We start from the raw sequence: 16,997 nt of genomic DNA, 5'->3' as shown, positions 1-16,997 counted from the left end.
GGATCTGTTGCTATTCAATCCCTTTATGTAATTGTTCCAAGTCCTTGGCTGAGTTTCCAGGCAGGCACTGTCTTGTGAGCCTGAGGTTTCTGCTTGGCAATTTTTTTGAGGATTTTATCTATCAAGTGAAGTTCTATTCATGAAGAGAAGTAATTTCAGAGGTACTACTTCCATGAAGAGGCATGAAATTGGACGTTGGAAAAAGCTATTATAGGTGTCTTTTATGATTTCAAAATGATTTAATTATGTTTTTCCACATAACTGAGAAGGGAGCAAAGTAAATAAAGATGCTGGCTTTTTTTCCAGTATCAAGAAAAGAAAAATAATAATCTTCTGGGCTTTCTGGAATGTTTTAAGACTCCCACACTATTTCCAGGCCTACTGCACCATTATATCTGCAGCGTTAGCTGAGGCAACAGAAGAAAGGCACAGGCTAACCTGGTCCTTTTCCTCTACAAACTGTCATTCCAGAAGAGGACCAAGATGTCTTGGTGTACTATCTAAGGGGAAAGTGGCATTGCATCTGCCAGGCTGTATGTGTTTGAGACACAACAGAGAATGCCAACATGCTGGGCAATGGACAATTTTTAAGGCCTGTGTGAAAGCTTTGTATCCTGCTTTACTCATTTAAGAATCAGTCTGGTATCACTGCCATCCCATTTTCTTGCAGCACTGATTTAGGTTGCCAGCTAAAACCCCTCTACTCCTTGCATGCATCTTCTTCCAAATCTGTGACTGTTACTGAGAGAGAGCTCTTGCAAATACCACTATTTCTCAGCAGCCTGTAACAATCTTGGAGATTTTATTTTGAATAAAGGCTGGATATTTTAAAATATTTTTATTCTGATTCATAATACTAACAATTTACTGTGAAGACAAAACAGAGCTGAAAGCAGAAAAGCAGCTCTTGTCCAGATGGGTTTAGTGCATAATAAATCGTGAGTTAAACACATTTGTTATACCTGATTTTAGGCTCCACTGTTCAACGGTACCTGCATATAGAATTACCTGGGATATTAATAATCCTGAGCAGTGTTGGTTTTGGTTTGGTTTTGTTGCATTTCTGTATTATCTTTGAACAAATACAGTAAGTCTTTTTTTTTTTTTTTTTTTTTTTTTTTTTCCTAACCTCTGGTACTGATATTCAGGACATTTCATTTCCACCAAGTTTATACACTAATGAAACCTGGTCACTTAGAAGCCAGTACATTGTAGTTAGATAACAGTAAAAGTCATTCTTATTGAAATGTATTGCTTAATGGAATTTTAGTCTTTATTAAGCCGCATATCCAGTGGAGCAAGCAAGCTAAGTGCCCTACAGCATAAATGTATAATGCAGTCTTCAAGACACATTATTGTTATCCATACGCATAGCACTTTTGTGAATTATGTCTGTTTAAAATAATATGTAGTTGACCACCATCTGCCTGCATCTCACCACAGGTAATCAGAAAGTGATCAGTGATGGCTGAAAGGCTAAAAGGATGCCAAGGAGCAGCAGGCAATTAACCTTGCTTGATTTGAGGGGGATCGATAGGCACTCATGACCATTAGTGATATGCAGGCAAAGATGAGCCAATCTAAACCAAGAAGATTGGTGAGACTTATAGTGCCTTCAAGTGTGTCTTCCAAGTTGTAGAAAACATCAGAATACTGCTTTCTTTCACCTTGCTCAATGGTTTAAACATTACTGCCTGCAGAGATGGCATAAGGTCCAAGCCTAGGAATAAATGAAACACTTTCTATCGATTTCATTAGGCACAGATAGCAGTACTGAGAATTGCAGTATTAAGAATTTCAGCTGAAGCATTTTGTACAAGGTAATTGACTGAGGTCGGATGAATTAAGACCTCATGTGATGATCTGGGTCTGTGGTTGTAGCACACAGCATCACTTGCTCTTACAGATTACTGCTCTCTAGTATCTTCACTTAGTCACTAGCTGGAGTGACTAATCAGTCAGCTCTGGAGCAGTATGAGTCTTAATCTGTACACCAAAGTACGCAGAGCTACTGTGTTGGTCACTTCCTTCTGAGCAGTGTGGGAGCCTTGTTTTGAAGCTTATCCTTTGGGTTCATGGAGCAGAAAGGTTCCTTGTGTGAATGGCTTTCCATAATTCCTTTGTAATTAACACATCACTTACAAAAACTTCATAGTATTGTCCTGGTCTACTTTATGACAAAAATTGATTAGCATAAAATGGCAACAGACACCACGTTGACAACAATAGTCTCAGTCACGAGTCTTCATTGAAGATATTTGAAAATAAATGTTTAGTTTCGGGCCTCGATAAAAAGGTTTTCATTCTACTCCATGGCTTCTCAATAAATATTATTTCAAAATATAAATATTCTTATGTGTAGAGGAAACTCTAGTCAGAATTGCTCTCTGAACTACAAAAAGTTTTAGATATTTAGTATGAATTTGGCACTACAGTGCATTTTAACAAAAGATTTCTATTAAATCAGGTGTTATATGATGCCATAAAACAAATTTATATGAACTTTTTATTGCTTAATGTAAATGGACTTTAACACAATTGTGGTTGAATGAGAAGTGCTCTATGAGGAGGTCAGATGTATTGGTCATCTACAAGAGAATCTTTTAAGACAGACATTGAACAGTGATTAAGATATAGGGTGATCTGGCTTCCCATCAAGTAGAGCTGGAAATCGTAACCGTTTATAAAACTATACTAACAGGCACACCTCTTCCACTTGTTTCTAAGTCCTTGTTACCCAGTGGCTGGGCGAGATAGCTGGAGTCACAGGAATGGGCATCACTGGTGAACCTATACTAATGTTGTAGTGGGTCGCTATTACAACACAACACTGTGGGGCTTCAATTATTAATTAGTTAATGCTTCCAGAGCACTCTGAGACTCACTGAGTAGTTTTTAGTTTGAGCTTTTTTATTAAAAAAAATAATGCTTGAAATTATTACTACTTAAATACTTGCAGTAAATGGTTGGTGTTATTGACATGTAGATATTTGTGTGCATATATTTTATTTTTATTTTTTTTAAAGTATTAAGCCTAATTTTAAAAAATGAATGCTCCGGAGATACAACAACAGTGTGTTGCAGCACATAAAAAATTAACATCAGCAAAATGTAGAATAAGGTCAAGTATATAAACATAGAGTGAACAAGATCATTGAAATACGTGATGGTTAAAGTGAGTGATACTTCAGAAGCAGAAGTGTAGGACAATGTTTCATCAGAGACTAAGCTTATGCATTATCTCTTATAAAATATAAAACTTCACTTTTGCGGACAGGAGACTCTGCAACTTAATGTGGTTGATCTCACACTGAAGTACTTGGGGAGCACTTGCATGGTCCATGGCAATGTCCAGAACTTCCAAATTCTTTCAGTTTTAAATAATACCAGTGCAAGGACTGTATGAGCATGCCGTATCAGTCCTGTCAGTGTGTTATCTCTCCTCCACAACTCTTTGCTACTTTCACATCCAACGATTAACTGTACAGAGTCTAAAAACATAAGTTGTACATTAAAGCATCATGTGGGAGTTTACATTTGAGTGCCTGTCAATTATGAAATTTATTTTTTTTTTTTCCTTCATTGGGTGAAAAGAGCATGCATTTCCTTTTTCCCAGTGTGTGACTTTACTTTGTGTTGAATTTAGATGCCAGAGCTGGCTCTGTTTATCTCCTAAGTAGATAGCTGACTAGTGCAAGTCTCGAAGGTGACATGCTGTATGCTTTGCCTGAAGAAATGGAGATTTACTGTGCAAGGATGAGCAGCCTCCTGCGGCCTGCCAACTCCATGCAGCTGTCAGTGCTGGAGGGAAGTTAGGGTTAGAAGAGATGTGGGAGAGAGAGGAAATTGCAGCTTCCACGGGGAGCAGCCACTGCCCGATCTTCTTTCCCATCACCAACTCACCTGCAGGCAGAGGGAGGGAAGAGAAAGCTCTTCCCCAGCTCCCCATCTTAACCTCCTTCTCCTCCTGTTGTCACCTGCCCTCTGCAGGTGGCAGTCAGTTGTGCCTCTTCCCTCTTCCCCTGTTTCAGACTGCTACAGGATGAAGACATGGTGGCAGATCTGTGCATGGAAGGAACAGCCTGTGAGACCCACAGACTCCTTGAGGTTGGCAGCAACCTTTGGGAGCCTCTAGCTGCTGAAAGCAGAGGCACCTAGATCAAGTTGCCCAGCACCATGTCCAGTTGGAGTTCAAATGTCTCCAAGGATGGAGACTTTAGAGCCTCTCTATCTCTCAGAGCCTCTTGCCAATCTGTTCCCTTTAGTCACCAGTGATAGGACCCGTGGGAATGGTTTCAAGCTGAGGAAGGGGAGGTTTAAGCTAGACATCAGGAAGAGGTTCTTCACTGAGGGGATTGTCACACACGGGAACAGGCTCCCCAGGGAAGTAGTCACTGCACCAAGCCTGTTGGAGTTTAAGAAGCATTTGGACTGTGCTCTTAGTCACATGGTCTGAATATTTGGGTAGACTTGTGTGGTGCCAGGAGTTGGACTTGATGATCCTTACGGGTCCCTTCCAACTCGGGATATTCTGATTCTCTCTGGGCTTAATCTTATTCACTCCAGAGACTGCTCTGCCCCAGCCACCAATTTACATTTTGTGTCTCCAAGCATTCCTCAAGTACTGAAATACAATTTACTAACAAGGCTGAGAAATCATGAGCTAATTCTGTAAATGCATTTTAGCTGACTAGGTCCAGATTACTAAGCAGAGCAGCCCAGGTAGCCTGCTCTTGGATAACCACTGGTCCTCACTGTAGTTTTTCCATTCTGATCTTTGTCGCCATGCACAAACTTTGTTAGTTGGTACTTTCACTTCTGGTTTATTAATGAATATGTTCAATATTGTCAGGCTTCATGTAAGTATCTGTGATACTTCATGAGACACATAGTTTAATGATGATTCTCTGTAAGACAGTGAACCTGCTTCAGTATGTATTCAACACTGTGAAAATACCTAAAACTTTACACTAGTTTATTTAAAAAAAAAAAAAAAGAAAAAAAGAAAAAAAAAAAAGAAGTATGTATTCATTAAAATCTATATTCTTTAAATCTATAGCTTGCATCCAGATTAATAGCCATATAAATGGTCTCATCCCTTTAGTCATGAAATCGCTTGCCTATTTTGAATTTTCCCAGGTGAACTTCTCCCTAGTTTATGCTTATGCTTGTGTGTGGCAGCCAAGGTATAACTAAAATAGCAAAAGGTCAAAATAATGAGCCATTTCCACTGGTGAAGCTAATATTTTACTACATGCCTACTACTGCTGATCTCATCTTTTCAAATGTTTTGTGATGCTATGGTTGAAGAGCACCACATAAAACAAATTGTTTTGAAGCTCAGCCAAATATTGTAGGTCAAGATTTAGGCAGGAAGAAGTTTCAATAGCACATCCTTGAAAAATAAATTTATCCATGAATATTGTCCCGAGATGTTGTTAGGTAATATTTTGAAGATGGATATTCTCACTTCTAAAAAGGAATATGAATTTGGAAGATTTGAGTTGCTTATTTAAGTTTTATTCTTCTTGTAACATTCCTTTTTTTTTTTCTTTTTTTTTTTTCTTTTTTTTTTTTCTGATTTCATTAGGTTGGAAATGACAGAAAAGGAAATCTATCTTTTTTTTTAATAATATCTTGTTAATCACTTGTTACTCGGCAACTCAGCAAGACGTGCCCATTTTCATTGAACAATAATCACAGTAAGACACTTCTGGTTTTGAGCAGACAAGTTCATTAAACAAGACGTGTAATTTTCTTCTAATCATAAAATAGGCAAATGCACTTTAATGTCTATTTAAAATAATACGTTAAGTTGTTCAACAACAGTCTATGTGTCAGCATAGACTGTGATGGGAAAATATATCCAACGGAGGGCTGAGATACATCAGGTAGAATTTATGAAGTTCTTACCAATGACAATTTACATGACAGAAGCTCCTGCCCAGCTTTTACAGGACAGTGTTGTGCTTTTAGCACTTGCTCAGGAGATGACACCCAGGAATACACAGGCATGCCTTCAGCCCAGGGGCTATCCACACCTCACAGCACATCAGTGCATCAGTGCTCCCCCGCAGGATGCACCATTCACCATGTGGTATGAAATGGAAGGCGTCCTTATGTAGAATCAGTGCCACAGGGAGTCTGGGTTTTGTGGGCTCAGAGGGTGCACCTTAGAGTATGACTCTGTTGCCTGATGATTATAGCAATGGCAAAGGGTGGAAATACTGCAGTCTTTTAGTATCTTTTATCCAGTAACTATTTTATGGAAAATTCAGGAGCAGCCTGGTACCCAGCACAAAGCGCCGTTCTCAAACCAGCCTTAGGAGAAGATTCCGCACTCTGGAGCTGAAGCAAGTGGAGTTACTTCCGAGCAGTCCAGGCTCAGATGTCTAAGCTCTGTGAAGGAAAATGAAGGATTTCAGTTATACCCAGGGCTTACAACTTCCTTCAGGCTGTTCAGTGTGCAAGGTTTTCAGGTTACCGTGTGGGGTGGCTGTTTCCTTGTCTGCACACTGTATAGAAAACCTTTATTGCCAACTGATCTCTGGGGCTGGGAACCTGGAGGCTGGCTTGCAGACCTTACCTGTAAATGTCTCAATTTTTAAGGCTTCTAGCAATTGTTTCTAAACAGGTGGTTTATTTGGGGGATTAATAAAAAAAACATCATTAGTCTTGTCCCAAGCCTCCTGACCACAAGTTACAAAGCAGCAGTCAATCACCTGGCCTCCAAATGCAGAGGCTGCAGCTTTACCTGAAACAGAGAAGAGGTGCAGGAATTTATTTATGTATTTATTTATGTATTTTGCCTAAAGGTTTTTTGTGTCCCCTCCCAGTCTTGCATGTTGTTTGGAATTTGACTCCTGCTTCAGTGCTGAACTTTGGCTGGGGTCGCCCGTAGCAGGAGTACAAGGTTATGAATCTGATCTTAGATTTCCAAATCTCTTTCTCAGTGGTATATCTACCATAACAGAGTTATGGGCCGAGGAGCGTAACAAAGATCATTATACTTTTGTCATATTTTTATGGTATGATAGTCAAAGCCAATAAAATGACCAACGAATGTAAGATTAAAACAGGCTGCATTATTTCAATCTAGCAATTGAATTCTATCAATCAAACTACCCTTTTCTGTCAGAGAAGCAAACTGTAGAGCTTTATCTTGTGTAACCAAAAAAAAAAAAAAAAACAAAAAACAAAAACAAACAAACAAACAAAAAAAAACAACCTTGGGGTAAATTGCATTAGAGAGTCTAATATATAAAAAGAATTGTACTTCAAAAAAATAGAAAATGAACTAGAAAAGAAAAACAAGGTTTACAGCATATGCGTGATAAGGACAGTCTAGACATCAGTGTATGAATATTGAATCATAAAAGCTGAGTGAATAACACAGTGATAAGATCAAGTATATTCATGAAACACAAAGCTGCCAAAAAGAATCCGAATATTTAAGAGAAACAAGAACGCGTGTGGAGTACAATTAGAAGACTAATTCAGTAACAAGTTCCCGTAAGTTTTCCTTTGGGTATGTTTCAGAGACAAGGAAAAAAAAGAATTAATCTTAGTTCCATAATGAAAAATGATATTTTAGCATAAGATGGTGTGTTGCTTGAGGAATACAGTAGCAGAAAGAACCTCCTGGGTCATGAATGCAGTGTCTGGTATTTCAGGGGCCTTTCCATATGCTGTTTTTCATGAATTTATCATGATCCATGTTGAAAACATTTATTTTCTGTCCCTGCTGCTTCCAGTCAAAGAGCAGTTTCAGAACCTGATTACGGTGATAGTTGAGAACCTCTCCTTTTCAGCCCAAATGTATTAATGAACAATTTATACCCATTTGTACTTCCACCAGTAACCCTTTTGCTTAAATAGTCTCTCTTTCCCCACTGTTGAGCCTCTGATATATTCATGACTGCCTGTGGTTTTCCTCTCCCAACACTAACCAACACAGAAACCTGCAGTCTGCCCTCGAGTCACAGCTCCACTGCCAGTCCCTGAAGCCTTTTTCTGAGCCTGCTCAAGTCTGGGTTTATCCTCCAGGTACCCATTGGGTGGGCACAGCCTCCAGCAGCTGCATTCAGCAAGAAAAGGACTTGCTGGTGTCCTGGCCCTTGGTATCATGGCTTTCTCTGTGGGAAGGACACATCCTGATGCTTCCAGAGCTGCATTTGCTTTTTCCCCAGGCAGCATGGTGCTGGTAGTTCACAGCCATCCCCTGATGAACTATTTGACAAGAATCCCTCGTTTCAAATTATTAAGTCCCAAACTGAGTGCAGAATCTCTGCTATTATTCCCTAAGCAAATTATCTTGATCTCAGAACCACAAACTTCAGGCAATTGCTTTTACTTAATCTGGCTGTGTATCACTGGTGCTTATCAGCATTGTGTGATCAGCTAATTTTAACGTAGGGTGCTACAATGTTGTCTGTACTCTAGCATCATTACAAAAAGAGCTGTACAGGATTTGTATATTACGCATGCACTAATGAAATGTAACTGGGAACCCACTGCAGCCAAAAGGTCTTATTATCATCAAAATGGCTCAAAAAATTATGGCATCTAAATACATGTTAATGTGAATCTAGTCTTCTTTCATCCTTTCAGGAAAGGGAAGTCTCACTGAGGCATCTTCTTAAATCCATTCTAGTGTTCGTCAATCCTTCATAGGCAAAAAATACACAGAATTAAGAAAGTGCAAGCTGAAAACAGTCAAAACATATAAGTTTAACAACCACGTGTGAACCTGGTGTGTACCCTGTGTCAGTTGAGGAGGAACTGATAAAAAGGTTAGTCAGATCAATTGGTTAATTCTTTCATTAAAAAGCTATGCAAGAGAGGATAGTTCCTTATATCATTCCTTTCGGATGAACTATGATAAGCAGTGTATTTCCTTGAACACGGAAGGGATAAATGAAGGCAGGGTTTTATTACTATGAAATCCTGTGGGAGCAGTATGTTCAAAAAACTTACAGCTCCTCTGGGTCTTTGTCAGAGGTATATCATGTCAGGGGAGAGGCTATCAGCAGTGTCTTGGCCTGATGGACTGCTCTCCTTTGGGTCTGGTACCTGGGAGTCAGAGGAATAAGAAAGTCAGCACAAGATTGACATGGGGAGAAAGCAGGGGAGCTTTTGTGGTAGAGCTGGAGCTCTGCTTTAGAGAGCTTCTTCCATGGGACTTAGGGAAGAAAAAAATGCTGCCCTGAATGTCTCTGGGGGCAGAAAGAAAACACTGGACAAAAGGACCTAAAGCAGCGCAGGATGAATTGGCATTACGACCCAGGCCTGGGGAAAACAGAGCACCCTAAAGGCACTCACATGCTTCTGCTACCCTGCATCTCTGCAAATCTCACAGCTTGCTCTGCCACTCCTGGTCTTGAGTTGTGGGTCTCCTTGTGAGCTTTGAAGCTTAATTCTGCTGCTTTCCCTCAGTTTAGCTTCTTCCTTTAAATCTTGCAGCAGAAATAGTGTGCTTTGACAAATACAGGTTTCCATAGCTGTGTTAAAAATGCAAAGCTTCGTAATGGTCGTTCTTCACTGCCTGTGTACTTTGTAAACCAAATCACGTTCAGAAAAGGAGACCAGAGTGGGAACAGAATTTTACTTAATCCTAAAGCAAGGTAGGAAGGAAAAGAATTGAGGATCCCTGTTCTTTAGTTCTTTAAATTTCCTATCTGGAACATTAGAAATATTGATGTTCACTGCTTTATGATTTTTCTTTGCCTCCTCACCTCTTCCCAAGCAGTCTGCTACAAATCTAACCAAACCATAAATGTACACACTGTCTTCCATGGCATGTCCTTCAATACTTCAAACATTTCCAGGGGCAAGCTAACTCCATTTTCTCCCCAAAGGTTTTCAGGATCAGTTACTTAAAGTGAAGAAAACAAAAGAGCCAGTAAAATAGAAAATAGATTTATTTACCCTCAATGTTGTTGTTGTATTTTGTGTTTTTCCACTCATGAATTCCCCTGGCAGGTTTCGCAGATCAGCAGTAGAGCAAAAATGTTTCGGGGCACAGAGGTGTCTGTCAGACAGGCAGCAAGGAAGCTCTGCACTCGAGCAGTGCGTGGAGGCCACTTGCTGCTGTAATAATCTGACTGATAATTTAGTGGAGGGAAATGGTTTTAAGTTTTTAAGTCAGAAACATATGGCAGTCGACATCGCGTCTTAAATGGATTTATAGGAAAGTCTGGTGTGCTTGAAGGACTCCCAGTGGCCTCGCTGGGAAACTGGTGAAAGAAGCTTTAGTGTAAAACCTGGGAAAATGATAGGTTGCTTCTTGTCAGAGCTGGTTAAAATGCAAGAAGACATTTTGGTTTTCTCCCTGTTCCAGTTTTAACTTTCTCAGACTGTTATTGACAGGGGACCAGGAAATGTGTCTTTTGAGAAAACTCATTTGAAAAATAATCTCTTACTTGATCAGCGGATCAACTTGATCAGACAGCATTTGTACCCAAGTGAGCGTAAGGAGTTGTGCAAGAGGAGGCAGTTTTAGCAGAACACCTTCTCGGAGAAGCCCTTTCTAAAAACACAGCAGATGGGATGAGGACACCAGCAAAGTTGTGATAGACAGTGTGAAAAATAGAACTGTGTGCAAAGAATGAGGGATGAGATGTGCGACAAGAAATATTTTTGGCAGAAATGGGCTATGTGCAGTACTTCAGTTATACTTACTGTAAAGAAAATGCAACTGCTTTGTTGGTAAAAGCCATCCCCATGATTCTGCAATAATTTAGAATCAATGAAATGCAACAGTTTTTGTAAAAATAAGGAGCAGGTAGGCTGCTTTTATTCACTTTCCTCTAATGGATCTCACTTTCCAATTTACTGTTGCCGTTCTCTAGCAGCCTTTTCTGGCTGTGTGCAGGTCCCGCTATTCCAGTTGAAGCTGCTGGCTATCTGTATCCATTATGGAAAGAGTGCAAACAAGCCAAGTCCCATTTGTGAGTCAAATAGTTATCATCCAGTAAAAGCTACCGGCTGTACAGCATAAGACAAATATTTGAGGAAGAAAATTATAGGTTGTAAAGGATGGTCGATCCGTGTTTGCTTAGAAAATGAAATGTATATGTCGATTTTGTGCAGATAGAAATATTAAATAAACAGATAGCATATAATCAGCCTCGGCTCCAGCTCCACACCTCGGCATGCAGTCCCATTTCAGGTTACCTCTGGGGAAATTTCCTTGTTTGCATTCTGAATGGGACTTGTTCTTGGAAGGATGTAATAGATTTAAGGACTGGACTAGGGACAAGAAGCCAACAAAGCAAGCTGCGGCCAAAATGTGTTACCTTCCTATTCACAAGGGCACATGAGGCAGAGAAATAACCCACAAACCACTTAGCAAATGGGCAGACTTGGACAATAGATGATTTACCAGCCTCTTAGTCAGTCTGCGGATTGTGTGGCCTATAGAATTCTAGGGAGTATCCTCTGATAATTGTGACACCTCTTTCCTTTTTTTTTTTTTTTTCTTTCAATACAGTAAGCAGTAACTTTGGGTTGCACATCCACTTTTCTTCCAAAGTTTCCTCTTTATTTTGACACCAGCAGCCCCAGGTTTCAGATGCTGATGCTGATTCTTCTTCATATTAATTTTCACTCTAGCCCCCAGTAGAGCTTGATGAATAATGACCACACAGATTAAAACTGCCCACATATTAAACTACAGAACTCTTTTTCCTTAGGACATTTCCAGTCACTTGAAGCCAGCCCTATAACAGAACCTTTCTCTGTCCATTTTCGGGTTACTTTCTGATCCATCTGCATGTAGTTTCGAAAAATATCTTCAGATAAGCTTTTACAGCTGTTTTCCACAATCCTTTTCTTATTTTCCTGTAGGGAAAAATATTTATTAAAATACTCTTTTTTTTTTGATTAGCAGAATAATTGATACACTTCATCCAGCTTGGGGCTGAGAAATGTCTCTCTATTTGTATATTTCTTCTAGCTGTTAGCATCATTCCTTGTACTGATGGTATGTGTTTAAGCAATAGATGCTGTGAAGGACTTCAGTAGTAATGTCATATATTATGTCCAGTGTTTATCCAACAGTACATGTCCAACATTAAATTATTGAGCCAGAACACATGCCCATTGATTACTGTAAAGGTTATATGCGTACCAGTAAATCAAGACAAGCTTTCAAAAGATCAATTGATATGACAAGTAGGGAAGACAAAGATATTGAGATCTTTTTCATAATCTTTGCTGGTTTTTATGACTATAATCTTATTTTTTTAGGTTTGGTGCTTTATTTATTTATTTTTATTTTTTTCCAAATCATTGCTTAAAATATGACTGATATGTGAAAAAGAGACATCTAAGCAGAACAACAGTGCACCTTGATAATATATTTGTGAGCACCTTTTGGTAGAAATGGAATGCTGATTTATTATCTTGCCAAAATACAGTTTTCAAAGCAAGCATTTTCCAATGTATTTGTCCTATTTCAAACAACAGCTGGTTGTGGTGTTTCCTTCCTGAGAGGTGCATTTGCACACACACACACACACATATACATATATGTTGTTGAGGTTTATGGTATAGGAATAATAAATTAGCATTTATTAACATTTTGCTCTAAATAATACTATTTACAGAATTGCTACCCAAGTGCCAACAGATGAATTGCCAATACAAATGCGCCATTACCAGGAATGGTACCAGGTGCTACTGTGGAGATGGATATGAAACGAGCAGTGATGGAAGAAGCTGCACAGGTAAACAAGAAAGATGCTGTAGGAATGACAATTGTAGGATTAATGGCTCCTCGATGGCTATCAGGTGCAGAGAACTGGTGGGCTGTCAGGTGGGCTGCCAGCTTAGGTCTGGGAGCCATGCAGGCAGGCTAACAGTGCTGGTGAGCATGGATGAGCTGTTGTACTCATAAGCTTCCTTCCCAGCTTCAGTGGTGTTCATCAAGGAATGAGCATGAACCTGTGGGATCAGACAGAGGGAAAGAGCCCCAATCCATAATGAGGGTCTGGACTTCCCTGCTGACTCCTTGGTGTTCTTGTGCCCGTGCCCCAGCAGCAGCTGTTCCTAACTTATTGGGATGAAAGCATCCTTTGCCAGACCAGAGGATGTGAGTCTTTCCCTTTTCTTTCCCTTTGCTCAAATGAGCCTGCAGCTCGTTTGTGCAAGCTGCTCTCCAGACCTTACTGCCAGGAGAATTGCAGAGAGTTGCAGTGTTTCGCCTCATGCCCATAAAGTCACATCTAGATTAGAATTTGATAAATGAACCCTCCCAGATCGTACAACTTATCAAGGAATGTTATTTTGGCATAATTAAATGTGGGCTGAAATTGGTGTTCTTTTCCATTTTTAAAATATATGACTTTTTAATTCTCTATCCAGGTATTTGTTTCTTGTTTTATTTTTTTTTCTCTTTTTATAAGCAGATTGGAGTTCTGTTGCCTTATGTATGTGCTCACTACCAATCACCCCTCTACACGTAATAGTGCTAAGCCAGATTCTTCATAAATGTAATTTATTCTAAGTTCTTTTGCTCTATGGTTGTCATGTTTTGTGATTGAAAATATATCTGAGGAAATAATTTCAACAGCAGGTTTTTTTAAATGTCAGTTTATTACTTAAACCCTCAACCACCGTTAAATAGCATGTCTTGAGTTTATGGTATTATGCCTATATACCCTACTTGAGAAAACTGTTCTTTAGATTAGAGAAATATATAGTTTTTGATGTAGTGGATGATGGTTTAATGTAGAAGTTGTGACAGTTCATTTAAGGAACTGTAAGACATTTCCAGCACAAATAGGTTGAGAAGGATAATCAATTTTCTCCCCTGAAATGTTGTCTCAGCCACAGCCCTTATAATTTTAAATACAAGTGTTTTCTAGTACTAACAAGAGTACGGATGTCTCCCTAACATGATGTAGACATTGGATGCTAATTGAACAAATGAAGGTTTTAACTTTAAAAATAAACAACAATTTAACTCAAGAACTCCTGGCCTTCTGTTTGGTTGCTGGGGTAATTTCAACAGCCAGTATTGGTAATAAGGTCATGGCTTGAGAAGGCGAATATTTAAATACCATAATGATTTAATGGATCAAACTTTCCTCATATTTTCTCTTATTATTATTATTATTTATGTTATCCTTAAACAAGATCTCATTAATGTCCCTTTAGATTTGAATGAATGTAATACATATGGAAGCTGCAGCCAGATGTGTATAAATACAGAGGGATCGTACACTTGTAGCTGTGTGGAGGGCTACGTACTTCAGCCTGACAACAGATCTTGCAAGGCCAAAAATGGTAAGTTTTAACATCTTTTTACTTTAACGAAAATAATTTCTGTTTTGGTCCTGTATAAACAATATATATGAAAATATAGATAGAAGAGCACATAGAAGATATGGACTTGAAGTCCTTCACTGTATTACAAAGAACAACACAACAACCCTAGAACAACTTTTCACGTATTATGACAATACTCCAAGGGAAATCTTAGTAGTTATTATATGGTTGTTATTAATTAAATTGAAATACTCAGTTCAGCCAAGATTAGAATAGTCCCCAATTTCCCTCTTCATAAATAAATCAAAGGTTTTTCCTCACACAAACAAAATAGGCTGTTTACTCTGGGAAGACAGTGGAGGTAGTGAGGAGGCAGAGGAAATGATCACAAGGTAATTGTACCCTTAGGATGAAAAAAGACATGAGGTTGCTTTGTCCTTGTAATATCCCAAGAGGTGAATTTCAAAATACAGATATTCACACTACATTTTTTTTTTCTTTTTCCTTAGTTCATAGTTTCATTAGCAACAGTAAATTGGGTATTTGAGGAAATTAGTGAATTTTGTTTAATGAAGCAATACTGTACAAAGAATTTTCATACTCTGCATGCTGACTTAACAATGTTTTTATGTTAAAAAAAACAAACAAACAAACAAACACTTTCTTGATATTTTTTTTTACATCTATGATGATTCAACAGCCCAGTATAAGGCTAGGTTTGTTATATATTTTTGAGTATTTGTAGCTGTTTTATCATGATAAAATGTGAAAGTCTACTGTTTTTTTGAGGCTACCTCAAGCTAAGAGCATTGCTAAGTATGTTCTGACTTGAGCGCTAGTAAGTTACATGTTTTTGTACTGCTTGTATCAAGTTTTATATTGATCCACATAACATGGCTGTGTGATTTGTTTTTATTTATTTTTTTTTAATACACAGATAAGTGTTATGAGATAAGAAAGACCATTAAAAGTAAAAATATTTTAATACTTTTCTTCCTCCACTGCATGGAAGTGAATATCACTGTTCCAGGTCAGGAAATTCTTATGGTGCCAGTGTTGGGTTTGAGATGAGCCTTTGAGTTTCCTTTCTTACATCTAGCAGAGTGTGTAACTCAGTGTTGTAATGAGGTGTCAATATCTTGTTGGTCTTGGTGAAATAAATCAGATCATCTATTAACAGAGAATAACTATTCCTCTGTCTTTCTTAGTGTTTTGTCATGTTTGCTTTATGGTAGTTTTCATCTTTTCTGTTATTTTCAGCATGTGGTCACTAATCATTAACCATAGAAATCACAGCAGGATAGTGCAAATCACGATCATGGCACTGCACAGACATGAGTATCACTCGTTATGTTGGTTTTGTGTGTAATCATAATTTTTCTTTGAAGTAAGGCTGGATTCAATTATCAATATGTTTAACAGTGGAGCTAAACTCTTCCTAGAGCACAGAGGTCAAAGAACTTTCTGGCATAGTGATGACGGTGCTTTTAGCAGAGAATGTTGCAAGAGCTACAGCGACCTGTAACAGTTTATGTTGTTTTACAGGGCACAGTTTACAGTGTGGAAAATAGTGACGTTTCCATGTACCAGGATGTAGCTTTCCTTAAGCATTCATGTTCATAGCTTCAGTGATGATACAAACTGCTTTCACAGGTTGCTGCCTTGTAGGGTCAAAAGCAAGGTGCTTTTTTCAAGCAGGGTCAGGGTCAAAAGCAAGGTGCTGCCCTGTTCAAAAAAAAAAAAAAAAAAAAAAAAAAAAAAAAAAAAAAAAGATTGGGGAGCAAGCAAGCAAGCAACGAGGAACCAGTCCTGCCAAAAAGTGTCTAAAATTGTGTAATGGAACACAGGTTAGGCAATGCCATTCTGTGAGCAAAGGGAGAGGTACAATCCTGGTATATATAAGCAGTATTATGACTTCAAAGTAAACCTAATGCTTACTCAACACTGGGAAGTCGTCAGCTGGAATGTGACATCCAGAATCCAGAGAGGGACATCATGCAAAGCCGATGTGGACCAGTAGAAGAGAATCCAGGGAAAAGGTTGTATCTAAGGGAGAAAAAAAAAAAAAAAAGGAAAAAGCTCTTAGAAAAAATAATCAACTTTTTAATTTCCTTAAAAAGCCTAAGGAGAATAAGGATGGAAAGAGCGAGCTACCCATTTAGTCTGCATTTGACAAAAGCAGTTGTCAAATTCATAAAGAAAATGAACTAAAGAATATTCTGTGTGCAAAAGGTATGAAAGATAAGAAGCAATAAAGGTTTAAGTTAGCTTAGGCATTATGTTGAGCTTTCTGATGTTAATAACAGCAGTTCTGCTGCGAATATAAATTGCCATCCATGGTCCTAGATACAGCACAAGAAGTAACTACGGAGCCCTGTGCCATGATTTTGTTGCCTCTGTAACCTGAGTGAGAGGTTTCTGAATCCTTACAAGAAGAGACATGGGGGAACTTGTGGAAGCCCAGTTCCCAAGGTGCTGAGCAGGGGAGATGTGTTTGTGAGCTGTGGCCTGCAGGAGCCCTGCCCCGGTACAGGCGGCCACTGGAGGCCTCCTCAGCCTCTTCCACAAGCCCCAAACCCATCCACTCACAGCGGCCTGGCCGCATGTGGTCCACCAGGTACAATTTGCAGAGCACCTCACACAAGTTTTTCTACCCTTCAGGCAGCCAAATGCTTGGCTGTGAAGGTGGGGAGGTTCGTCTCTCATTAGAGCCTGCATTTTTCTTC

The 16,997-nt window shown here is 39.0% G+C and overlaps 1 protein-coding gene across 1 annotated transcript in view; it reads left to right on the top strand.

Annotated features, from left to right (window-relative positions):
• Nucleotides 1-16,997, top strand: part of LRP1B (LDL receptor related protein 1B) — a gene marked incomplete at both ends in the record, with an annotated part of 669,864 nt that overhangs the window by 334,211 nt on the left and 318,656 nt on the right. Inside the window, 2 exons of the mRNA XM_084288908.1 lie at nt 12,609-12,728; nt 14,161-14,289. Coding sequence (XP_084145034.1) covers nt 12,609-12,728; nt 14,161-14,289 — 249 coding nt within the window. The remainder of the gene's footprint in view (nt 1-12,608; nt 12,729-14,160; nt 14,290-16,997) is intronic.

The sequence above is a fragment of the Netta rufina genome (assembly GCF_964035555.1).
Source record: "Netta rufina genome assembly, chromosome: 6".
Classification (NCBI taxonomy): domain Eukaryota; kingdom Metazoa; phylum Chordata; class Aves; order Anseriformes; family Anatidae; genus Netta; species Netta rufina.
The sequence above is the reverse complement of the archived record's forward strand: the minus strand, read 5'-3'. Positions and strand labels throughout refer to the sequence as shown.